We start from the raw sequence: 26,806 nt of genomic DNA, 5'->3' as shown, positions 1-26,806 counted from the left end.
GTTTGCTATAAATAATAAAATGCACGTGCAATATTAAAAAAAAACTCGTAAAGCACGGTGGAAAACGTGCGTTAATAATTCATACTGCAAAATTAATACGATAAAATATGTAATATAGCATTTGAGTGCACTTTTAATTCATAGCGCACTGAATGTTTTGTACGGAACGAAGTGGTTGGTACATATATTCGATGATAGTTTCGTACAAACACCGCGAGTACGGGACCATTGTGCTTACGCAAGATCGCTTTGTTATTGCTCGCGCGGCGCGACCAGCCAGCAATGCAAAACGCTCCGTATACTGCATTACTCGTTGGAGCAGATGGTAGACGATGCAATTATTGCTCGCGAATACCTAAGTAAAATCATTATTACCCCGCGGACTCGGATCTCGCAATCAACTCGCGAGCGACTCGAGAGACCGGCATTTTTATCGAATATCCCACCGGGTCTTTCTACGTTTGTGACATAAGGGCTAAAGGGACAGCCGACGGACGCGATAAAACAAATGCGATGTTATTTCTTACTTATTCCCGTCAAAATTAACCATCGTACCATTTATCGCGCAACTGCACCCTCGTTCTCAATTTAAAATCGCATATTTATCAGCTCGCGACGTTATAACGTAAGATAGCGATTACGCTGAAATGCAGAATAACGTAATTTATTATTCAAAGTGCGCGGAAGTGCCACGGAAGCAACAGGTACAATATTGCTGCGGCGGGATACTGCGTGAAATAGCCGCATGATTTTCGAATTCCTTTGCTGTTGGAAATTACGCTTGATTAGCAAGACACGCCGTTAATGTCGGGCGCTTTATAATTTCATCTACCCATACTTTGTTAGCCCATTGTCGCGACGTAGCGAAATACGAACGTTAGTAACATCCGCGTAATATGTCGCGATCTTTGCATTCCGTGTAATTAAATACTACAGTTAACACGCGATCGTTAATTAATTGCGTCTTCGAGATTAAGTGCCTAAGAGGTATTTACTACAATCTGAAAGAAGAAAGAGACAGAAGAGAAAGCGGAGGCGACTATTCGCAACTTGTTTAATTTAATATTGTGCAAATTCATTATTTAAAAATTTTAATAGACTAGGATGCATTACAATACTGTTTAATATCAAAACGCGTATAATTGCTTGTTTATAGTGTGTACGAGGATTACGATAAAGCTTGTTAAATACAACATATTATTATCAATGTATTATTAACCGATGATGATTTACTGACATATTTTAATACTGTATCGCGTCCTAAAATATTAATTAGATTTTAACGAATTACATGAAATATATGGAAAGTTTTAACCGGTATGCATGGTAATAAAAAGTTGGTAAATTGTATTTAATTTTATATTTAACGTGTTACGTAAATATCGCGCAAAACCAAGTAGCAAATACCATTCGAAGTGAGGGAACGCGTGTGCGCATAGTTGTGGAATTGAGCGTGTGAACTCTATACCATACCGCCGGTTGACTCTGATCACTTATAACTCGGGAATTGCCGTGATCACATTTTGTCGGAATTTTCGAAAGGCCTTTAACAGTACATCGTCACAAAATAAATAATACTATACAAACTGGATCATCTTTAAGTCCGATTACATCGATCGGGTACTTTAATAATTGCATAAAAACGAAAATTAATGATACCGTATGACGTTCAATTAGGAAATTTTATATCAAAATAATTCTATACCTGGACGCCATTCAGGTAGGCGGCCTCTTGTATGAAAGAGGATTACCTCTCAATAGCTCAACGACAGAATCGGGATCTCGGTTCTTATCTCGCAATGGTAATTAAAGCTATGATCTAGGTCAGAGAGTCTAATGACACCAGTCGCATCTGCATGCATATATAAACACACGTACCATTCTCGCGTTTAAATGCGCGGCATTTATGCAACATGCATATAGAGCGAGACAAAACAGTATTTCTATGCGTACATAAATTTACATGCGCGTACTCTTTCGCGCATACGCGATAAGGAGCACACAGTACAAAAACATGCCCTCGAGGCTTTATCGCAAAAGTACAATGAACCTTCTCACCCTTAGCGATTCGCGTCCCCGTCATCGAACATTACGTCATTTAATAAGAAAAAACTAACCGACTTTTTCACCTAGAATTTATTTGTAGCATTTTGTGCTTAAACAGCAAAGGATACAGAATTGACATTCTGTCAAATTAAAAACCGATTAATTAAAAGTTGATTGAAGAACAGACACGTTGTTTAATTTTATTTTTATAATCTAATTCGTCACAATTGCGATAATCAAGATGAGGAATATGAATATAAAGATTAATGTTAATTTTATTACCAATCGTGGTAAATGTATAGTAGATTATTCGCAAACGTTTAAAATTTTTTTAATTAAAATGTTAATATATGGCATTTTTAAATTAGTTAAAGTAACTGATAAACTCACGCTGATAAATTACCTTTGATATATGTATAAATAATTTTCCGCAATAAACAACAATTTATTATTTATAATTTATTACCGTCCAAATCGTGGTGCAATTAATTAAATAACGTTTGGACAATTTGCCAAGAAAACAGTGACGGAAAATACATTATTAGAGTCAGCGTTATTAATTGGTTTCACAGACCAACGAGAATGAAGGCGTTCCATTAATTGGAGGAATACGGCGAGGCAATGAATCGAGACTCTATCGAGCCTAACCTGATGAAACCGAGATAATTATCCGGCCCGATAATGGTAGACAGAGTATATACGCCCCGCGTTCGCTGTAACACTGTCGCGTCAAAAGGCTTTGTAATTCGACTTGAATAATGATCAATTCCATATAGCGATCAGAAAAGCGGTGACAGTCCACCGTGCCACAAACGTTATACAAAATAATTAATTTTCTTTGCTACGCTTGCGAAACTTCGCAGTCTCGCAATTGTTGTAGATTCCGTCAATAAAATAGAGAACGAACTAACTCATACGTCTTTTAATTTAAAGTATTTTTACGTCACTTATCAGCAAAGCGTCGCGTAATCGAGTAGCTCGATCTAGCTTGGAGTTTACGACAATGTTCAATTACAACGGTACATTAGCAGCTTGATTTAGAGGAGACCAGTCTATTTTGGGGCTCATTGTAATGTCGCGTATCTCCCTGCGCAAGAGGGGACGGCGACCCTCTGCGGAATATTGCGAAGTCCCCGTAACGAATGGCACCATAGATCTAAAGGCCGCGCGATAGTATAAACTGATCATTGCAATTATTACTTCATACGAGTATTGCGCGGCCTGCAACACGCGGTATCGAAACCATTAAAAGCCTATCGCGAAAATAAACGGTTAATCATGTGTCCCGGTGTATCCCTTTCTTACGCTGTACCACGCACCAATAAACTGACCCTCGCATTAAAATTTAGGGTTTGCTCCAGTGCAATAAATAAGAGTCGAGTACGACATAACAAAAATTGATCTTTGTAGATAAAGAATTGCGCTAAAAATATCGAATATGCCATTACGATAACTATACAACAAGCAATGTGATAAGCCAGAATTTTTTTTTTCTTTTTTTTTTTGCAGATTAATTCAACGAAAATTAAAACAAACCCGACACGTGTGCAAATAATTAAAAAAAATTATCGGTAAAATAATCACCCCGCGAACGCACCAAAAATTATTATCAGAACATTTATTGAAACCGTTCGTATAATATATTTTAATTTATGACCTTAACTTACGGCGAGCATTTCGATGAAGCTACGGCTGACAGGATATCCGGTTGTAGTAAGACCGGTTATATCCCATATATAGTTTCGGTCGCAAATAACTTCACAACAACGTTTACGGACTAACTCCACGCTCGCCAGTTACAATTTCCACCAAATGTTCGGCAACCAATCACGCTTTATATTACTCTCGGTCTACCTACGTAACGTCAGTACTTACTTCTCGTTTACAAGCCTTGAAATTTCCTCTGTAGTCGCTTTCGCGCGTCCTCCAGAGACTACCGCGATACTCGATGGAACGGAGTTGAATTAATGCTACTTACATACGCGTCGTTAATGAAAATTAAACACGCCTGTGATACATGGTCAACTGTTACCGAACGTTATTCTTGAGAATAACTAAATTGCAATTGCATCTTCTGCAAGTTACGGCATATCGGCGAGTGCGTCTAAAATTACATTATAATACTAATATGCGCGTAATTCAAATATATATCTAATCATTAATTAATCTGTCGAAATGTACCTACGTTACATTATGCTAAACCGTTTCAATGATTTAACTCTCAAAATTTTCCAATAGAATGTATTATAATATATAGTAACATTAATTATTTGTATCGCGTTTAACAAATTATTTGGTAATGTCGATAAATAGTTGATCAATTACAAATTGTCATACGTTGCAATTGTCTAACAAAAAAAAAAAAAAACAAAAAAACCTGTATACTTGATACTTCAATGCGGGTGTAAAAATATTTGAAAAATGTAATACAGCACCCGAGTGGAAATTGATTCGCGCCGTTACCTAATAATAACTATCCAATTCGTGGTTCATTTCGTGACTGTCTAGCAAAACTATTCAGCATTGATTGTGAACCAAAAAAGCCAGATATCTAAACGATTTTTTTTCCGCGTACTACTCTACTGTTGTGAGCTGACCTATCCCTACGCACGCTTGGTCGCCGCGGTAGTGTGAGTAAGTGCGTGTATTGACATCTGGTCAGCACCTTGCGCTCGAAATTCGCAAGGCGGAGGACGGCGGGCAGCGGACGGCGAGAACCGGTTTTCCCGACGGATTCGGCAGTCGAACGTCGCGTAAGATCATTGACTTGCAGGTTCTCGCATTCCAAGTTTGCAAGGTGGAGGACGGTAAAAACCGGTTTGCCCGGCGAATTCGGCAGTCGAGCGAGCATTGCATAAGATCAACACAAAACAGTAGACTAGTATGCGGCGAAAAACATTTAGATATCTATTTACATACATGGTCCGCGCTTGATTAGTGTCTTGACGACCGATTCTAGACAGATTATGATTTTTTCTTTTTCTTTTAATGACAACTTTATTTTTTAAAGATAGATTACTAAATAAAAAATACTTTCTTATAATTTACGGCTAGTACCAAGCTAGTCCTAGTTAAGAAATATATTTAATCTGCGCGATCTAACCACTAGCTGCAAAATCAAATTAACTAGATAAATTTCCACTCGGGTAATAGCAATTTAACTTTAAAACTCATCATTTTTAAAACGTTTCAAAATAATACGAAAATAAAACATAACTAAAAAATTATTTTAAATATAAATTGATAAAAAAAATAAACATTTAATAGTATATAAATAATTCTCAAAATTTTATTTGATTTTTGATTGAAAAATAACGAGAAATAAACCGATAGAACCGTACGTGTAATATAAAGAGGATATATTCCAATGGATTTAACTTATAAACTTGTACGTAAAAATAGTCGTACTACAATCAAATATCCAAAAAAAGCGCATGAAATTTCCTATTATACATAGGACAGAAAAATAGAAATACATTTTATGTTTTATTACATTGCAAAATAATACTTTCCCGTAAAACTAACTCGTAACCAAACTGATAATTGGCAAGAAATATCGCAATCGCCTTTTTCAATTCGCTTCGCTCCCTGAGAACAATTTTACAATTTTGTTTTTATTTTTTTCCCCCCATCGCGTGTTTCGTGTTGCAGCACGTACGTTGCGCAACGTCACCGCAGCTGCAAGAGTAATCGTTGCATAACGGACCCTTCCTATACATCATCACGAGAAAAATTGTCAGTTTTCCGAAATCGCGTTCGCGCTCCATCATAAATGTTAGCGTCGATAAATCGAGACGACCGAAACACAACTCGGCACATAGATTTATACTACGTGTTCATTTTTAACGATCTCATACGAATTTCGCGAAGATGATTCGCGGTGATTTTTCCGTTAAAGTTGACGGAATTTTTACAAGGCAAGAAGGAAACCACCCCAGAGTCATTTGCGTATTTTATTCGTGTTTTTGGCAATGCGAAAAAATATACGTGAAACACATTTATTTATCGAACATTTTTGAAATATAAATATTGAAACTTTTTCGATAAATATTATTTACCAATAAATAATAATTTTATTTAATTAAAATGCATAAAATTATCTCGCGACATATTTCCGCATGCAAATTAGGTCACGACATGCTAAATGGAAATATTTCTTTAATAGATTAGGTAGACAATCGCGGCCGCTTTCAAAGTCACGAAAAACGATCGCGCCCTCGCGCTTAAAAGAATGCAATTTCACCGTCACGTTCACCCACGATTGTTTCGCGAAAGAAACTTCGTGCTCGAAAGAGCGGATAATTGGCCTGAACTATCGCCGGTGAAGACTGCGCGCGGTCGGAATTTCTTGAGAAATCCATTCCCAGAGTCGAGCAGATACTCATGCCAGTTATATAGACGCGATGGGTCTGTCGTAGGGAGAATTTTAATCAAGCAAGAATTATACGTGTTTAAATGTTTCACTTACTTGCGTAAACGTCAACGGACATAAACCAGAAACCCTCCACTCAAATAACATACTTTAATTATTTCTCTTAAAAAAAAAAAAAAAAAAAACAATAACGTCTGCATCTATCTGTATAACGTAAAAAATAAAATTAAAAAAAAAAAACGTGATTTATTTAATTATAAAAAACTATGCACCGCGATTAATTTTGCGACAGCTCTAACCATATCGATAGCGTAGATTAAAGTAAAATATTAATTTTATTTCACACCGGAAATATGTTCAGTATCACGTGTTAAAACAATTCATTGGGAGTATTGATGAAAAATAATTTCCGACACCGTCTCTTCCATCCATATTAAAATAAATAACAAATTCCACGTAGGCATTTCGGTTGAAAATCAGATCGCGCATTTATACAAGCGGCGTAATCATTGTGCTAACGATGTAAAAGCGAAATATCGCGAAAAGAAGGGTCCGATGGAACCAGGCATCCGTCCCCCGATTAACGTTTGTGCCGCGCTCGTAAGTAACATGCGTTGATTACGCTCTCTGTGCGCTAATTACGTTCGCGCATTTACGATCACGCGTGTCCACCGACTACTAAAACTGCGCGTTTGCTTGCATACAATGTGCATTATTCGCAAACGCCAATTTTGCATGTGTGCCGAAATAAATTGGCCTCAATGAGCAGACCTGTGCTGTTTGACAACCGAGTAGAAAAATATTCAAATTGTTAAAAAACATTTAAGCTACATTGCTAATCGTGCCACATAAAAATATGTTAAGTAGCAACAAATGTATAAATTATCTTTTATATGCTTCTAAATTATTATTCGTCACGAAGAATTGATTGATACTTTATTTAAAAAGTAATATTTTTTAATATAAAATATAATACAGATATTATCTCGAGTTTTAACTATTTATTTTATTAGGCAAATATAAAGTTTTTATTTGTATTATGTACGTAAAGAAAAGGAATTCTCGCCCGCGCATCCATCGTAATGTCGTTCTCGATTTCTCGCGAAGCGTATGTCGAAAGATCCAATTGGGGGTAGGGAGAAAGGGCTTCTCGGTACCGGTGACAGAGTAAGAGACGTGAGTGTAGAAAAGGGGATACGATACGCGAAAAGAAAAATCTGACGGAAGTTGAATCTGGAGATAAAAGAAAGCGAAATGCTGAGAACCGAGTCGGTGAGATTGGATGCAGCTTACATATTAACCCTTCCGATGGAAAAATTGCGATGTGGTCAAACTGCCCTCTCCGCGACTTATTCGTTTTGTTTCTACGCAATGTACAAGAGTTACTTGAGACATCTATTAGATATATAGATACCGAAATTCAATTTACAAACGACGAGCGCGTGCCGGATTTCGCGCGGATTAAGCCGGGAATATTGTTACGTCTCGTGAAATTATACTCGTTAAATATCCTCAATGACGCAGTTCAGCTGGCGCAAGAAGACACCGAAAAGAAACACAAACGAAAGAATTTCCGCGCAAAAACTTGAAAATATTTGTAACTAAATTAATTTAAAAAATATATTTATTATACGACGGAATAAAAGAAAAAAGCGCACGACATATGTCAGTTGTATGAGATGTCAGAAAGAAAAAAATATTACGCATACTAAATTAATTTATGTATTAAAAAAAAAGTATAAAAGGATTAGTGTCAAGAAAATGTTAAAGAGATAGGACTCCGGTTCGCGATGTTTGCTTTGCGAAGCATATTATAATTAGAAACTTCCGGACGGTTTCGCGCGAGCTTCCGCGCCCCGAGGATAAGAGGAGAGCACACCTCCGGAGAACGCATGAATAACGATATGGAGTTATATACACCTTGCGCGACGCCCGGGTTTACTCTTGGTGCGAAATTTCACGGGAAATCCGTGCGGCATTAACGGTGGAAACGCGCAGTTTAAACCGTTGCCTGTCGAGCGTAAAACCCTGTGTAGTATCGCATTTGGGATTGTCTCCGGCTGACCGAGTACGCTTCTTCGTGGTCCAACGGCATCGATTCGCTTATGCACGTAACGATAAACCCATCAGCCTACCTCTCCGCGGAATTCTCATTGCGATTTAACTTCTCGTGTATCTCTAAAGAAAGCGTCCGCGAAAATGGTGCCAAAGAATTTTTTATCAACTCTTTCGCGAGTGGTCTTTTATCAACGAAAAGCTTGCGTATTCACTACCAGTAAAATATCGATATCTTTGAAGATTAATTCGTTAAATCGAGTATTTACTTTTGTCTTTTAAAGTAGAAATTAAATTACAAATTAAAAGAAAAAACCAAATTAAATTACACAGTGAATTGTTACGTCAATAATCTTGCCACAAAAAAAAAGAAACTTGAAACGTCAGTTTTCTTCCTCAAAAGAAATCCATTAAAGAAAACGTATTTTAAAAAAGCAAGTTAAAAAAAACTTTCGAGAGTTGTGTTATACCTCGTATTATATTATTTTCTTAATCTTACGTAATCTAACATCTGTACACGTTTTCGCGTTCAAGCTGGACGCTGCTGTCGTCGCGATTCGAGAAAACGTTCCGGTGCGCCACGCTCGCGAAATCCTCGTGCGGATATCGCTGAGGATATCGGTGCGACGTGCGCACACAGCTTTCCACGGCGACGGGTCCGCGGATTTTGTGGATCGCGACAAATCCGATATTTTCTCCAGGTCGGTTCCGCGCCCGTATATCATTCACCCGCAAGCAAAAATCCCCGAGCTTTATAGAATAACGTTCCTCGCGCGCGGCTCCTACTACTGCTACTACTCGCCGGGCGCGATACGAATTTATACGGTAATAAATAAGCACGTGCGAGAGAGAACTCGGCCCACGATAGAGCCTTTCCCTCGTACGACACTCTAATCGTCGTGTGCGACGCACGGTGCACGCTCTTATCGCGGCATTGCAAACTCCGGAGGAGACCGCTGGTCGATGAATCACCTAAGATGTTCCCGGCGACAGCTGTAAATGCGCGTAACACAGAGTACGGCCATTACGTACCTGCTTATAAATTGAGTTTTAACGTCAACGAGATGCAGACAAACAACTAATGCACTTTAATATCAATTTCATCCCGTACTCGGGCTTGATTATATCGCGAGCTAAATTGCAATTTAAAATCTCGACGAGTTATTAAGATAACAATAAAGTATTTTCAGCCTGGGTCTCTCGACGTATCATCTCGATCGATTCGTAAGAAACTTATTTAAATATCAGATTTCAGCTTTTTCTTTCTAATACAATTATTCTCCCGGACGGTGCTCTCCCGCAAGTTAATTAATTAATTTATCCAAAACAGTTGTAAACACGTTTGTGACAAGAACTGGCGAACAGTTTAATCGCAGCGCTGTTGAATGACTTGATCGTTCCGTAACTCTCGTCCGTTTACGCTCTTTTTGTCGAACTCGACGGACCAGATATTCTCTCCGATAGACGGTCTCATCGACGTTACCGTTCAATCGCGGAACCGTTCCCTGAAAAAGCACTCGCCGCCGTTTGCCCATAAATCTTCGAGTACGAAGCAATTCAGCGGCGAAGATATCGCGGCAACCGACGGATCAAAATCAGATCGTTTTATGCGGAGTCCCACTGTACCGTACGCATATATCACAACAGCTAGTACTTCGTTTCCGGAGTGCACAAAATCAATTTCCGATGCGTAAATAGAACCACCGTCTATCGACAAGCTCCATTGTAAAATAAACGCGTTTGCGTGCACGCGCGATTTCAACATTTGGGACAAAACATTTGCAGTAGATAATAATCAGATTTTTCTTGATTAAAAAGATAAAAAAAATTCGATAAGTAATTACGACATTAATATAAAATTTTGAAATAATCTATTGCGTTCGGTGACAATTTTCTCAATTAAATTACAAAAGTTCAATCTTGAATTAACTCCGAAATACACTCTCGCTGTTTCGCGCATTCCGTGTGGCTAGAGATATGCAGCCCCAGTGAATATATGGGCCGCAAAGCCCGTCATCTCTCTCTTTCTCTCTTTTATTTTTTTTTTTTTTTTTTTTTTTTTTTTTGCATTTTGTTAACCATCGTGAGCGCGCGACAAAGGCACAATGTAACCAACTGACTACAAAGATTAGTTGCGGACCGTGTGCATTGCTTTCGATGGCATTTGACGAGATCAAAGCTGAGCGTAAAAGCAAGATCCCCGGCATTTTCGGTTTGCTAAACCAAACCTAAAAAAGAACTATCATGATGTCCGATAGGAACTTCATTAAAAAGTAATCCGTTATTATCGGTATTTGCGGCAGTGATGAAGTGTATAATAAACACCCAAAAATCAATTTTTAAATATAAATATGCCGTCGTAAAATTTTTCAATGGATCCGGTAATCAACCGGACAAATTTAATACGTTAAACCTCGTGTTATATCGAGGCTCAAACGAATGTAAAGACGATGAATTGCAAAACTCGTTTATGCCCCCGCGGCGAAAATTGATTTATTCAATACTCATTCGCCGGTAGTGTCCAACCGTACTCTTCGTCCAGCGTATTTCGGTAAAATTTACATTACTTACTACGCGCGGCTCATTTCCGCGCTTACGTGCCACCGTACGTAATGAATTTTCTGCTTATCGAACAACGGTCGCGAGAACAGAGCATTATTGTGTTTCGCCGACGCAACGCCCGCGAGTGCAAATTTTTTGTTTACCCCGGCAAAATTAAAAAATCGGTTCGATGTGGGAACAATTAAATCATTAAGCTTGCAAAATGGGTGTGTGCAAAAAAACCGCGATCCGTGCCATCGGAACCGTTAATGCACCGTTTTACACGTGGTCAGGATGGAGCTGTCTGACAACAATCGGCATCGTCATAGCTCTGACATTATTCTGCTATGTATATCACTATGTAATCGTACGTAAATCATAAAACTTATTCGCGAGTTAATGATCTTTTTCGAAATCTCTATCAATATCTTCGACTAGTCACGAATACGCAAGTTGACACATTGGAGGTTATTATAATGTCAACGAAAGAGAGAGAAAGAGAGAAAAATTTTAAATTGCATTTTTAATAATATAATATTTATATTATTTTTAAAATTTTATTAACATATATTAATATTTGTCTCATTTATACATAATTATTTCTATGTATATTTAGATACTCTTGATATTGCGTTAAATGGTTAAATGATAGAATAAATGGTAGAAATTAAAATTACTTCCGAGATACAGTGACCACAGTGGTCACACGAAACTTTTCAGAGACCTGCGAGGTAACGGCATCGCGAAATTAAACCTATTCAAACTTACGAAGAAGTATGGAAAGACTAAGTAAATCAGAATTCCTAAATGAGCAATTACCATAATGAAGAAGTTATTCAAGAAAACCTTCAACTTCTCGTTAATGCAAGCAGTAACTGAACTATTAGCAGAATCGTATTCTCCAACCCTCGGTTTTTATATTAAAAAAAAAAAATTATAATATATTATTCAGGAAATAATAAGTAAAAAGTGTAAAGAACAACGTGAATAAATTTCAAATAATTTATCCAGAAGGAATAATTTATTTAATATACTTTAGATTTTAGAAAAGGAGTGTTCGAAAAAAGTAGAAACGCATCTAAAAATTTGTAATAAAGAAGCTTTCTGGAATCAAGGATTACTCTTTAGTAAACTAGCAAGCGCCAAAGCGCGCAGAGTAAATCCGAGCTTTGGATGCAGACGTGGCAACGGTTGACATAACTGCCGTGTAAACGGAACTTCAATTTGCGTTGGGATTAAACATTAACCGCTTAAGGCGGTACGAAATCTTATGCTTTCATACTGCACAACTCCTGAGCACGCCGCGCCATTTCTCAGTGGCTTAGAACCGTTTCAGAGTCCGTTTCATGTATTTCGATCTCTCCTCGGATTTCCGGATATGTATGCAGGACATATAAATCCGGATCGTGGAAACAATAGCCCAACTTAATAGCGAAAACTGTTAGAAATGCGTTTACTTGAAACAGCATTTTGAAAGATGTGCATATATCTGTATTGAAATAGCTTGCTTTATACAGAACGACAAGATTACATGTCTTTAATAAATCGTTAATTAATTAATTATTTGAAACTTTTTCAATATAAAATTACAAAAAATTTCCTGCGGGTATCGACACACCACGCGAAATTATTTCCTATCTCGGCACGCTCGGAATATGTTACCCCTGATTTTTATTCCCGCGTCACACATGCAATAATTCTATCTACATTCTGCCAGGTAGAAATTCATTACGAGCTACCGCTGGATGATGGCGACCACGTACTTGATTACTCGGGGCGCGCATACATTTGCAGCGGCTGCGATTTACGGTTGCGTTTCCGGCAAGGCCGGAAACGGACGGCCGTACCGGAGAACGCGCTGCTGGGTGATGTTGCGCAGTGTGGAACGGAGACGTGGCTCTTCCGACGAAAATGAATTATTTGGTAGCTAGCTATCTTTCGCGGCGGACGTAAAACAGATACGTACTATTGCGCGAAAGAAAAAGGAGTCGGCGGGGAGGATCGACAACGACGGCTGCAAAAGGGTGGACGAGACGAAGAACCGGAAGCAAACGCGTTCGCCCTCTCGCGCAATGTAACATCCTTCGTCGAGGATTTATGGTACATTGATTTCGCACGTTGCTACTGATTCACGCAAATTTTATATAGCTTGTTATAATTTTTTATGTTCCTTAAGATCGGCTTCAAGAAATAAACAAATTAGCTAATAATCTCCTTTTTTTTTTTTTTTTTGTATTAAATTAATTGTGTCTATGTACATTCAATGTGAACGTAATTTTAAATTCTGTAGTTTTACCATTCGTTGTTAAATCTTATTAAAAATGTAATCTTACGCAAAAAATTTATAATTTAATAGAATAACTAAAATACTCGTAAATTTAAATTCAAATTTAATTTTAAATTAAAATTCTCGCAAATAATAAACTATTATTATAATTATATAACTTATCGAATGCTGACAACGTGCAAATAAATCGAATTCTACAACTGGTACATATCGCGCTGTTTTAGTTCTCGTAACTCGTGTTACCTTCAATTGAACATTTCCGTTTTTTAGGTATCTATTGTTGCTTAATCGCAATATTAATGATCATAACAAAATGTTCTTAAAAATTAATTTTATTAAAATATATATCGATTTTCTAACCATCTGTTCTAGACCTCTTTGATTTAAATAGCGAAGTTTATCAGTCTAGTTATCAGTATTTTATTATTTTAATAATATTTCGCTGTCAAATTAAAATCCATAAACGTTTTATCGATTGCTTGCAAAGACAAACATATCAGTAGTCAAAATAAAACGAAGGGTTTGCTGATATTAAGATTCTATTTTCACCACCTTACAAAGTTATCTATTGCTAACAACCTTATCTGTATGAATAATCGATCTCCATAAAATAAATTTAAGGGTAACTCTACTTATACCACATGCGAAAAAATAAATAAAATTATATTAAAGCAGTTTAAATAAATGTAATTAAATAAGCTATAGACAAAATTATTTTTTAATTTAAATAAAACATTAGACATATATGTAAAATGTAATTAAGTATACAAAAAAATTAATTATCACGCAGTTAAATGCAGATTAAAAATCCGTTCTACATTCACCATTATCAAAATAAAGAACAAAAATGTTATTGAAGATCAATGCTTCATAAGATTTTACTTAAAATCTCTTTAAACCCTCTTGAAGTCCTCGTCTACTTTTTATCAATTTAAAACAATTTAAAGAAGGTGAAAAAAAAAATATTTAAATATATATTTAATTGCGCGAGCTCAAGAAATTAAATTAAATTTTAATTGAAGCAGAAATAACTAATTCTCAATTTGTTGTAATTAAAAAATTTCTAATTCTAATTTCTGATCTTGAATAAATCTCACCTCGTGAGATTAATTTTTTATGTTTCCCACCCGAAGTTTTAATAATTTAATTAATATTACAAATTGATTTATGGAGTATTAGAGAATCTATTCTAAAAAGATGTAGCAGCGGTATACAATTTTTCTATGACGATAAATATTTTTAAATATACTTTAATTAAATCAGTAAAATAAGAACTTGATGATGATAAGCATATTATAAAAAAAGCTTTGTGACTCACCGATCTGCATGACGACGAAGTTGTAGATGCAGCCGGTGACTGTAACAAAAAGAATAAAACAATATTAATGCCAAAAACTTTATTAATAAATAGGCAAAATTAGCAGTTTTATAATAAAAAATTGATCCTTACTTAAAAGTTGCTTCGTCGATGCAGGAAGCCCTTCCTGAGCCTGCTCCTCCTCCCAGATGGGACGTGACGAGCCATCCCTCCGCGCACTAGAAACCCGCGTCCGCGATCGGATCAATTACTATCGCGAGAAAGCATTTACGCACGTTATTTTTCGGCACTCCCGTGAAAAAAGAATCGGAAAAAACGCCCGAATAGTAACGACCCTTCCGACGCGACCGACGAACCATCGGTGGTTCGTATAATTAAATATCGACGTGCGGCATTACGCGTTAATTTCTGAAACATACAAAATTAAATATAAATTAGACGATTTAAATTACAATTGTAGATACTTCAGTGTTCATTAAAAAAAAATATATAAAATTGTACACGTTAATTTTGTACGAAAAAAAGATATTTACCTTGAGGTTGTTCCACTGGGTCAAGATGCCCTTCCTGGGCCTGCTCCTCCTCTCACAATCAGTTGGGATGTCGTGGCAAGTCATCCTGGCGTACCTTGGTGCATACACGCGTCCGCGTTCGAGTCAATTACTATCGCGAGAAAGCAAAAAAACGTCCGAATACTAAAGGCACTACCGACCCGACCGACGAACCGACTGCGGTCCGTATAATTATATATCGGCGAGCGATACTCTTCTCGGTCCTCCTCTGAGAGAGCTTCACATGTCGAGTTGATCCTCCTTCGACCTTCTTGATCCTCCTCTAGATCTTCATCTGAAACATAAAAAGATTTGTCTGGTTAGTAAAATCACGATATTAAACAATATCTAACACAAGGTCGCACGCAGCGAATTATTTTCGACGCGTATTATTTATTCTACCGCGTGTTCGGCGCTCGGCCGACCTTGCATTCCAGCGTCGAAAATCAAACATTGCGACGCCCGCGTAATCGACCTCTGTACTTAACCCACCCACTACACACCAGTAACGTGTTACAAAAAGAATATTCTATACTGAATATTACATTTACTACTCTTTACGTATTACGAATGTACCCTTACATGATATATCGCGGTGCTCGTCACTCAAACATCATTTCAATCAAGCTTCGTACAAGGCGATCGACGATTGATTTCGATGCTGCCATCTCGTTACGACGCAGTGTTTCCAGCGTGCGTACGTACCACTCGAGCGTCGGTAACAGAATGGAAGGGGAAGGAGAACGGGCCGCTGCTAGCTGCCTACTACGCACCACTCCCACGCATGCTCCACACCTCGCAGTCTGTGTGTGTCGACTCAACTTGAGTCACTCAAGGTCTCGCGCGTTTGCAAAGTAATATGTTACTCCACGGAATTGTGAGGTCTCTCACTATTTCGCGAACGTATAGCTATCAGATATGTCGCGATTCGCGTCAATCGAGTACTCGACGACAATTAATTTTGGGCCCGGAGACGCCGATTTACTGCACGCATATATGAGGATTTAACTTACGTTACAGGAAAAGGAGATGATTTTTGGTACTCTCCGCGTATAGAGATGTGATAGGAGAAGGTTAATCAGGCCGGATTACGTCTTCTAGGCTAACGATGATGTGGGATGCTCCCAATACAAACGGAGCGTCTCCTTCGTGTGTGTGATCTGTTCGAACGCCGGAGAAAGAGAGAGAGAAAATGGCTTTTTTTCGCCGCGCTCCCTGCGTCGTCCGCGCTGACTCTTGCACTCGCTAGTTACGATGTAATAATCCCAAGGCATTTTTAGGCCTCTCACTGTTTCACAAACGTATGGCTAACGAATTTATCGCGATTCGCGTCAATCAAGTCTCTCCCGAGCTCTGACTGTACTCGACGACTATTAATTTTCGGCTCGGAGACGCGACTCTACTGCACACATATATGAGGATTTAACTTACGTTATAAGAAAAAGTAACGATTACAGATACTGTCTTCGTGTGCAGAATTAGTAGGAGAAGATGAATCACGTTGGATTAGGTCTTTCAGTCCTCCGATTCCGCGAGATTTTTCAAATATAGTCAGAGCATCAGTGTTACGTGTCGAGTGTTCAAATACCGAGACAGAATAGCTGCTTTCGTGCACGACACGGTATGTTGGTACGTCACCAGAGTGCACTCGCGTCACCCGCACGGTCCACACCAAGGTTGGTACCACTAAAATACAATTTACATGTTATAAAAGAAGTTACATGTCGTGTAATAATTTTATCAAATTATAACAATATTAATTTCAATAGATACATCGCGGTATTCATCGATTAGATTAATCGTTTGTATTTTACACAATTTGTTTGGAGAAACGAGTATATTTAATATTTAAATTTATATATAAATTACATCTAGAGAGAGAGAGAAAAAGCAAAAATAATTGATGTGCACTTTATTATATCTAGTATTAAAATGTTCCTGAAACTTATTTTCATATTTTATTAAAGAAAATTTAATTATTGTTTATAATAAAATATTATATTAATTGTAAAACCTTTCAAGATTAATAGTAATTAATTTTACAGTAAATACCTGATGAGAAGTAAAGTTCCATTTCCACTTTTATATTTTGTCTTAAATACAAATTTGTATTTTTTATCGATATCTTATTTGCTTGTGCCGCTCCAATATGCATATATCTGAAAGAGAAACATGCATTTTTTAATTGTTTAGTAGAATATTAATATATTAATAACGTATTAAAAATTATTTTTATTCTTTACCTGCACAATCTCCTACCTAATCAGTCATGTCTATTATCATATGGAATAATCGTTTTAAATATTGTTTAATCCACAGCATAATTGTATCTTCTGAATAGCGTTGGAAAAATGTATAATACGTTTTGGATAAAGGTTTATTATTGCTATAACTTTCCATTTCTTTGCTAAATATTTTGCAGAGGTATTCTTGTAAATTAAAAAAAACACTGATTAAATATTTATCCATTATATATTCACATTAAAAATAAAATAACTATGTTTGCATTTTCACTTTTATTTATTAATTTTTTTTACATAAATTCATATTTCTCACCTGTAACCATTTCTTGAATTGCTTTTGGTCCCATGTAAAATTTTCACCAAGTTAATCAATGCCTTTCTTGCATATGTATGACACATGTTGCCTTACTGATCCAGTACATACACTTACCACCTTCCAAAAAGCAACATCTCTTCCACATTATTTTATTTATAAGATGCTGCAACTTTTGTATCAGATTTAACTTGCGATCCTTGCCACACATTTATATTTCAGTACTATTATACACATAAATTATTTTATTAGAGATATTACCTAAAAAAACAGGAACCTTGTACTAGTTCTGTATTCTTCACTAGCAGTGTCTTGCGTTTTTTTGTAAGATGCATTCATATTCAATATTTCATCATCCAAAATCCATCATCCAAAAAATGAACTCTACTGAGAGCATTTTCTATATACATGTAATCTTCATGTTGGTCAAAGGTTGCCACTATATTTTAGTCACTGTAATTAAAACATAATTATTTCAATCAATATTATTGTCACATTGCAATTTTTATTATTATTAATGTTGTAATATGAGCATTAATAATTTAAATGATACTTACTTAGAGTTAGAAAATGCTAAATTCTCTCATTGTTACAGCTCACAACAAGTAATGTTCTCCTTTTATTTAAAATGTAGCAAGGGATATATAATCTAACATACTATTAAATTCCTAGAAAAAATAATTATAAATGTAGGACATGTACTTAATTATTTTATTAATAAAATCGTAATTAATATCATAAGCATACCTCTAAATAATTCTGCAAAAATATATTTATTTATATTACTGATAAAAATATAAAACATAACATTTTGCAGTGTTTTACTTTGTATTTATAAATTAATTTTTCTGTGTAATATAATTAATTTTTTTAATTATTCACACTGTAATATAATTTTGTGTTTAGATTGTTAATAACCTCTAAGTCGACTAATCTCTTTACACTGTGGTGGCTCGTAGCAGATTTTTTTAAAACTAAAAAACTCCGTTCCCGCCAACGTCGACGCCACGCCTTTTTTGTAATGGTTACTGTACCCGCCAACATCGTGGCCACGCTCCTTTTGTAATGGTTGTCAACTCCTACCAATCGTGGCTGCGAAATTTAGCGGGAACGACGTTACGACCGTACTACCAACTTACTTTTCATAACTTTCAGATACTTCTCGAGCATAATCAGATGGTGTTCGGAGTTGGTATGAAGCTCGGAGACATCGGAGCATCGGAGATTAATGAATTAATTTTATTTATTTTTAATTTCTCGATCACTCATATGGATGCATGATTAAATTACCGTTTTTTGTTTATTGAAAGTGAGGATTAAAAATTGTCGTGAATGTAAGTAGGACCAGACAAACTAACAAAGCTTTTACTTGTTAATAAATTGTGATTTATTTAATAGAGTTCCAGTCGTATAACAAGAGATAAATAAACATTATGAACGAGAATGGTTTTGACTAAAATTATACATATTTTGGGAATTTAAGTAATCGTCAACTATAATAATAGTTAATATCATTTATTTAGTTTAAAAAAAAAGAGATTACATATCGTTTCCAAATTAATTTTAGATCATACAATCGAAATAAGTTTCAATAAATTTATTTTCGTCTATGAATATCTTTCTCAAAACCCATTTATAAACTATCATTAATAAATGAATTTAAATACGTCAAAATAAAGAAAAAAAGTAGAAAAAGCAGTAGTAATATTTTATATACTAATAACATAAGAATGGATGTCAATATGTCCTTATACAATATAGTTTCGACATCTATTCTATATTCGTATTACGTAATACAAATTACATTTAAAACATGTAATTAATTTCATCTGTACCTGGAATAAAGTTAACAAATTGTCAAAATCAAATACGGTCTAATTTAATTTAAACAATATTATTTAACATAGAAAATAATGATGATTATAACTATTGTAAACAAATAAATAAGGAATATAACATTGATGAGTTCTTTTAAAATGATGAAAAGAAATTCTTGCCTCTGTCTCCTTCAGTCTTATTAAATTACATAATTTACAAAACATTTCCAAACAATAAATATTTATTGTTAAATAAACAATTGCATCACACGATTTGAAAGTCTCAAAATACGAATGTTATAAAAAATTATTAAGGATAATTAATATCACTGAAAAAATTATTTTTTAATTTATATTCTTCTTATGTGCATATGTAATTGGTGAAATAAAATGGAGAGAATTTCTGTTCATCGAATTGAGTAACTGTACATGGCTATGTAGTATAACTTTACCGTTTATATTGTGTGAAGGATCTGAACAAATGTAATTGATATTAACGTTTATATCCGAGGTGCAGAAGTACCACTGTTGTAATGAATACGTGCTTCGTGCTTCGGCGTGTGCTCATGCAATGCAAATTCTTGCAGTGAGCCACATTCAAAACCTGGGCAATATAAACATATAAAGCGATCTGGATTTTTCGAAATTTGCTGCATCGTATTTACACTCACGAGCACAACATTATTCGAATTCGGTGGTAAAGTATTGACCGATTTCAGCTGATAAGATGTGCCCGACTTAGTTATTAGATATTGAAAAACGTTTGTACCAATGTTCATCTGCTGCTGTTGTAATGTTTGCTGCTGCTGTAATGTTTGCTGTTGCTGTAATGACGGCTGCTGCTGTAATGACGGCTGCTGCTGTAATGACGGCTGCTGCTGTAATGACGGCTGCTGTTGCATATGATGTTGCTGCAATTGTAACTGTAACTGCATTTGCTGCAAGTGTTGATTTTGTTGCTGCAACAGCTGCTGTTGCCGCAATTGTTGTTGTTGCTGCTGAGGTATTAATTGTTGTTGCACTTGCTGTGTATGTTTCAAATATTGTGGTGGCGGTTGTAGTGGTCGTGACAGTAACGGTGGCCTCGACGTTTGATAAGTAGTTTGTATAAAAGGCCTAATGGCTACGGCGCCAGCACTCTGCTGCTGTTGGGAAAAATAAACTGATTTCTTTAACGGCTGGGTAATATATGGTGGTAAATTCTGATGACAGGCTGTCGTTTGCATATTACGTTGCGGTATAGCACTGGTATTATTCATTGGCGGATGTGTTATTTCACGAGGTAATTTTTCTCTCAATGCTGATGATACATCTGTAGACGTGCCAATCTTGACTGAATGTAATGGTTTTATGCCAATCACTTGGTACTGTCGAGAGTCAGTAGTGTTCATAGCACGAGTGGGTTTACCTGGATGTACATTGTCGGGAACTGAGGACATATTTTTTATCGAAGTTATTGTAGGTGCAGAACGATCCTGGATCAATGTCGCATTTGTGAGCTCCGAAGAATTTACAGATTTCGCTGAGACTTGCATGTTATTAGATAACGGTGCCTGAACAGCTTGTATATTTTTTGTGCACAACAATGTATGTCCATTCAATTTAGACCGAGAATCAAATGACATACCACATTTTTGACAAATGAGACTTTCTATTGGGGACGTGAGTTCTGCCAAAGATTTCACGCGTAGAAAAGATCTGGGCACAGAGCTCATGGCATTTTTCGGTAACATTTCTTTAACGATTCTTTTAGGACCTTCTTCTGAATTGCTCTGGTTCTCCGTCATTGAGCTGGTACTTGTATTGCAACTAAATGTCTTGTCCGAATTATTTACTTCTGTATTCACAGATTCCGCCGAAGTTACCGCATTAGTTTTAGTATTTAAATTCGTACTGCCGATAATGTCAGAAGAGGCATTCGCAGATGCTGCGATTGAGGCCGAAGCGTTAGAACATTGCATTTGCTTATCGGTAACAGCAGAATTGGATGTTGTTATCGCGCTTTTTTTATCATTAATAGATTTGTCGGTATTTTTTCTGACATCGTTCGAAACTGAACTATCTTCGCTTTCTGATAACACTATTGTCAGTTCTTCTTCATCTGAATCATCATTCATGTTCTTCGAATTGTTCTTATTATTTTGTTGCGACTGCGTGGCTGTAATGTTGACCGCGGGAACTTGTACCGGAATTTGCGAGACTTTACTAGCTGCTTGTGACTCTTTATTTGATACAATATTTGACAGTATCGACTCTTGCGTGGATTGTCCAACCAAAAGATTTTCCAATGAATCTTGTAGTGAAGAAGTTAGATCATGTGGCTTATTACTTATACTCTTCTTAACAAAATCTCCGTTATCAAAAGAACTTAAATCTATATCAATTAAATTGATAGTGTTTTTTTCTTGATTATTCTTAAAGTTTAGGTCATTGACATCACGATAAATTACTTCGCATGGAACTGGCTGTTCCGTCTCGTTGTTTCTGTGCTCGATTGCATGTTTTTCGAACAAGTCAATATTGTTATAACAATTTTTGCAGCGAGAGCATATATAATTTTCCCGAAGTTTACCGTGAGTCTTCCAATGCTCTTCGAAGCTTTGTAAAGATGGCCACATAGTTGTACACACTTTACAGATATATACTTTTGTTACGGCAGTAACAGACACGCAAGTATATTCTAAGTGCATATTTCGTTTCTGCGTATGTTCCAAAGAGTGCATTTCGAAAGACAATCTGCTGTAAAATCTCGTACAACAGAATCCGCATACCAAAATAATTGTGTTCTTGTTCAAAAATCCAGTACGAGGATCAACAGTCTTGGTAGAAGCGTTTCGACAGATCGTCTTGTGTGAATTTAAACTTTGTATTGTGGGAAACGGTAATCTGCAATTCTGACACACATGATCAGCTACTTGCATATAAACGTCGTTATCCGTCGACGCTAACTTAATTTTCTTCGAGCCCATGAAGGAGGGCCTCGGGAATGAAAGGCGACTAGCCAAAAAGTACGGATTTTTTACGTGGTTCAGAAAATGAATGATGAAAAGAGGTCCGGGACTGTAAAAGATTACTTTGCATATGTTGCAATAAAAACTCACCGTGTCTATGCGATTTTTCTGAGCCTGATCGTGCATTTTTAAATGATTCGAAAGGTCGTTGACAGAATTAAATATCTCTTGACAATTAGTACACAGTAATACGGACTTCCTACCATACCGTCGATTTTTATTGCAAAACATGCTATTCACAGATTGCTGCATATAATGCATTTCAAAACATTCAAATTGTCGAAATAACGTCTTGCAAGTAGTACATAGCAAATCTATCTCGATCTGAAGTTCGGTTTGCTCTTTTGACAGCTCATTGTTCGAATTTAATGAATGGCATTCGCAAATATTGAAAAACTTCGCCAGTTGAAGTTTCGAAGACGATTCACCGGTACTTATTCCTTCTTTTTCCGCATTTTGCACGGTGTTACCCGCTATAGATGCCGTTGGTTTTTGTGAATTTGGTTCTACAATGCACAACAGTTCAGGTGAATTTAAAGTTTGATTTTTTTTCTCAGTTGCGTTACTTTGCGATGTTTTTGAAACAGTAATATTCTTTACATTTGATTCGTTCGTATTTTTGGACTCTTTCTTTTCTTGTTCACTGATATTATTTGTGATTTGATTAACTTCTTTCTCAGCTGCTTTCGACAAATTCTTTTCTGCATTGACAAATTCAACATTATTATGCTGAACTATATGTTCGAACAGGTTTTCGTAGGTACTGCAAGTCTTTAAACAAATCTTGCACGTTAGAGATTTTAGTTTCATGGGCATCAACCGACCCTTTCTGGCATTTTGAGATTCTGATTTTTCCGCTTTCTTTGACGAATTCAATTCTAGATCAACTAATTTAGCTTCAGCTTTCTTGGAAGACTTAGAATGTTCGTGACGGGTTTCAGTAGTGCTCGATGATGACAAAAATTCTATTTCTTTATCAGATTCGATAACAGATTTGTTCAATTTTTGTAGATCATCTTTTTTGTTATTAAAAGAGCGTTGCTTTTGCAATACTGGTAATTCTGACGAGTTATCCAAATTTTCGTTGTGCTGCTCTTTATTCAAAACAGTTTCGTCCATTGAGACAGATTCAATACTAGATGTATTCTCACACGTTTCATTTGAATCAACACATATGTGTTTCAACAATTTGTCACTCTCCAATAATTTGCCGCATACGTTGCATAGGGTATTGCACGTATTCTCCTCTTCGGGTAATGACTGTTCAACACTAACCTGTAAATTTAAAGATAAATTACTTAACAGTTCGAAATTAATCGGTTTTTCACAATATTTTGTTAATAATATTACCTTGTTTGAGTTTAATGAAGTTTCTGATTTAGTGCTATCCACCTTTGCATTTTTATGTGAGCTTTTAGTAACAGTACTGTCCTCAGATTGATTAAAATCACTTTTAGAGATATCCTTTTCAACATTTGAATCACTTATATCATTTTTATCATTGACGGGTGACATTAAATTGCTTGTATTGTTAGACTCGGTTAACTTTTCTGTTTGTTTATTCGCTGAAGCAAGTTTATGAGAAAATTCTTGTGTTTTGGAAGACTTAGATGTGGAAGATGAAGTAACTTTCTTACACTGCGAATTTGCTGGCGTCTTTATAAAGTTTCGTAAAAGAAACATTTGTGAATGAAGATTTGGGACCGATTCCTCAGAAGTCTTTTTTTGTTTTGGTTTTTCTACGTCCACCACAGTGCGAAATGCATTTCGCCATAATTCTAAACGATCCTGATTATTTTTCTTTTCGGGTGTTTTTGATGATAAAGATTTATCTTTATTCTGGATACATGATAGTTTTTGGATCTTAAATGGAGCATGCTTATCTGAGTTTTCTGTAGTTATAGAATCTGTAACAAAAAATAAATAAAATCATATCAAACATAAAAAATTTAAATTAAAAATAAATAAAATTATTTATTAGTACCTTTTATTAAACTTTCGTTTACTTCGTTCGTATGTTTTAATACATTAGAGCTTGTGTTATCTTTTATACCGTCTTTTGCATCTACTATAGTTTTCTTTTGTGAATGCATATGTCTGTACATTTTTAAATTAGAATTTACCACAAAAGTCACATATTTCTTCATTAAATCCTCAACCTCAGATGCTAAATATTTACCATCTTTAAAAGAACATGTTAGACTATCCAATTTTATAATTAGAACTCTAGGTTTCTTAAACAGATTATACTTCTTCTTTAGCTTATTAATTGTTGATTTTTTTTGGTGTTTATTATTAGAACTGCTGGTTACAGTTATAGAAGAATCTTTAGAAATATTTTTTCTTTCTAAGTGTTTATCTTCTTTTGGTAAAATTAATTTGTCTTTAGATTTTACAGTTTCTAAAGTCTGTATCAATTTTTGTTGATCCAATTGCTGTTCTTTTTTTGGTTCAGATTGGAAATCTAAAAGCTTTAATTTATTCTGTCGCCACTTAACAACATCCTCGTCTTTAACGTCTTCCAGTCTTGTTAAAATAATTTGCAATGCGCAAGTCAAAGCTATTTCTTTTTTACTAATCTTGTTAGCAGAAAAATGAGATGCTCCTTGATTGTTATCCTCAATTGCTGCCACACTGCTTGCAGTTGTATCTTCATCATTAGAAGCACTCATTACTCTGCAACGTTTTTTTCTACATATAATAACTGACTGTTCAGTTTCACTATCAGAAGAAATATATTTCCGTTTAAATTTCCATTTATTACGTCTTCCTATTCTTTTAGCCATAAATTTCAATTTTGAATGCTTTATTTTTTTTTCTTTTTTTGCATTGTTGGAACAATCAGACAAATACGATCTGTCGCTATGTAAATTTAATTCTGTGTTCTCACTACTTGATGATAACACAGTAGAGAAATCTTTTACTATGATTTTATTTGTAGATATATAACCATCTTTTTGATGAAATTCATATGGTATGGTACGTGCACATACATCATTATAGCAGTGTTCTTTCTCGTTCTCTTTTTTTACTTTTTGTAGACTTTGCTTGTTTTCTTTATCATCCTTGTTGGATTTACCTACTTCATAAGATTTATTATGTGATAAATGTTTATGTACCACTTTGTCTCTTTTATCTTCTGACAATGTTGATACTGTTTTTGAAACAGGTTCCATCTTTTTTCGCTTAATTCCTTTTAACTGCCCAAATTTCCAATAATACCTTCTCCTCTTTTTAGCTAAATCTGAATGTGTTTGATTTTTCTTTACTTTTGAACTTGATACATTATGTTTTACTGAAATATTATTAACTTTAACACTATTAGAGCTTTCTTCTTGTATTGAATCTGACATCAAGTTATCTGTTTTTTCTTCTGTCTCAATTAAACTTATGTTTGACAAAGTACTAACATTCAGTCTTGTATCAAGTTTTTTATTAGAAATATCCATCTGTAATACATATATATACATATATATAAAATAATATATACATTATATTAATTTTTTTAAAGTTTATGCAATGTAAGTTAATTATTGCAAAAATATTAGTATTTAAGATTTTTCTAAAGTAAAAGCAGCTAATATATTTTGTTACAAAAATAATTATTACTTTAGTATTACTGTTTCTTTAGCAAATCTTTCACAGTAATTACATAAAATGTAATAATATTAGCAAGTTTCATATTGAAAAGGGCATAATAAAAACTTTTATCCACAGAACGAAATATTGCCCAATTTCCAACAGATATTTCTCATAACCAAAAACGTTACTGATAACCTCGACGTACTTAAAAAATGATGTAAGTTTCTTAACGATTCCATTCTATTCGACGATGAGTCACACGTGTGCTATCTTGTTGAAATAAAACAGTTCTGGATAAATAATCTTTTTCTAGCTGAAACAGGAAGCGCAAGAAAGCAATGGCTAGAGAGTACAAATTGAAAGAAGAAAACAAAGAGAAAGATTAAGAAGGCGGATATTATTCTAGCTACTCACTTGTGCGAGCTGATCTAAGGCGTGGGTTAGCTTCCCTGCTGATTCTGTTTTCGGCTTCGCTGTAAACTTTCTAATTCTCGCTTTCTTCAACCACTCAAACCATCCCACGTTAAGCGAAATAAAATGCTACTAAACCGCGCGCACACGGTTTTTCATGGCTCTCAGTAATGGGGGCTACGTCTTCTTTGCGGTTGAACCGGCTACACCAACCTGCACTAGCCCGGAAACAGTCTTATTGACACGTTAGAAAGAAAGA

General features: G+C 35.5%; 1 protein-coding gene and 1 long non-coding RNA gene across 8 annotated transcripts in view; both read right to left on the bottom strand.

Annotated features, from left to right (window-relative positions):
* Positions 1 to 18,674, bottom strand: part of LOC139106627 (uncharacterized) — a 32,321-nt gene extending 13,647 nt beyond the window's left edge. Inside the window, exons 1-10 of one of the 2 annotated variants that reach the window (XR_011546406.1) lie at positions 18,474 to 18,674; positions 18,284 to 18,394; positions 17,988 to 18,179; positions 17,727 to 17,898; positions 17,414 to 17,599; positions 17,223 to 17,329; positions 16,759 to 16,856; positions 15,153 to 15,465; positions 14,752 to 15,027; positions 14,620 to 14,658 (exon numbers count right to left, since the gene is read on the bottom strand). This is a non-coding gene — a long non-coding RNA (uncharacterized lncRNA). Of the gene's footprint in view, positions 1 to 14,619; positions 14,659 to 14,751; positions 15,028 to 15,152; positions 15,466 to 16,758; positions 16,857 to 17,222; positions 17,330 to 17,413; positions 17,600 to 17,726; positions 17,899 to 17,987; positions 18,180 to 18,283 lie in introns of both variants that reach the window. The other variant, XR_011546405.1, reaches the window with a different exon arrangement.
* A 551-nt stretch (positions 18,675 to 19,225) lies between these two features.
* LOC139106619 (putative leucine-rich repeat-containing protein DDB_G0290503) lies at positions 19,226 to 26,730 on the bottom strand. Of its 6 annotated transcripts, none has more exons than XM_070663524.1 (6): positions 26,551 to 26,730; positions 26,342 to 26,449; positions 24,539 to 26,003; positions 23,905 to 24,461; positions 19,996 to 23,829; positions 19,226 to 19,561 (listed from the first exon to the last, which is right to left on the bottom strand). In XM_070663524.1, the coding sequence occupies exons 3-5, from the start codon at positions 26,001 to 26,003 to the stop codon at positions 20,044 to 20,046; spliced, it is 5,808 nt and encodes a 1,935-aa protein (XP_070519625.1). In that variant the 5' UTR covers positions 26,342 to 26,449; positions 26,551 to 26,730; the 3' UTR covers positions 19,226 to 19,561; positions 19,996 to 20,043. The 6 variants fall into 6 exon arrangements, with proteins under 6 accessions (XP_070519625.1, XP_070519626.1, XP_070519630.1 ...); XM_070663525.1 differs by having other exon boundaries at positions 19,226 to 19,555; XM_070663529.1 differs by having other exon boundaries at positions 19,226 to 20,147; positions 20,313 to 23,829.
* Positions 26,731 to 26,806: the final 76 nt, after the last annotated feature.

The sequence above is a fragment of the Cardiocondyla obscurior genome, linkage group LG11, assembly GCF_019399895.1.
Source record: "Cardiocondyla obscurior isolate alpha-2009 linkage group LG11, Cobs3.1, whole genome shotgun sequence".
NCBI classification, from domain to species: domain Eukaryota; kingdom Metazoa; phylum Arthropoda; class Insecta; order Hymenoptera; family Formicidae; genus Cardiocondyla; species Cardiocondyla obscurior.
This window is presented reverse-complemented; position numbering and strand designations above follow the sequence as displayed.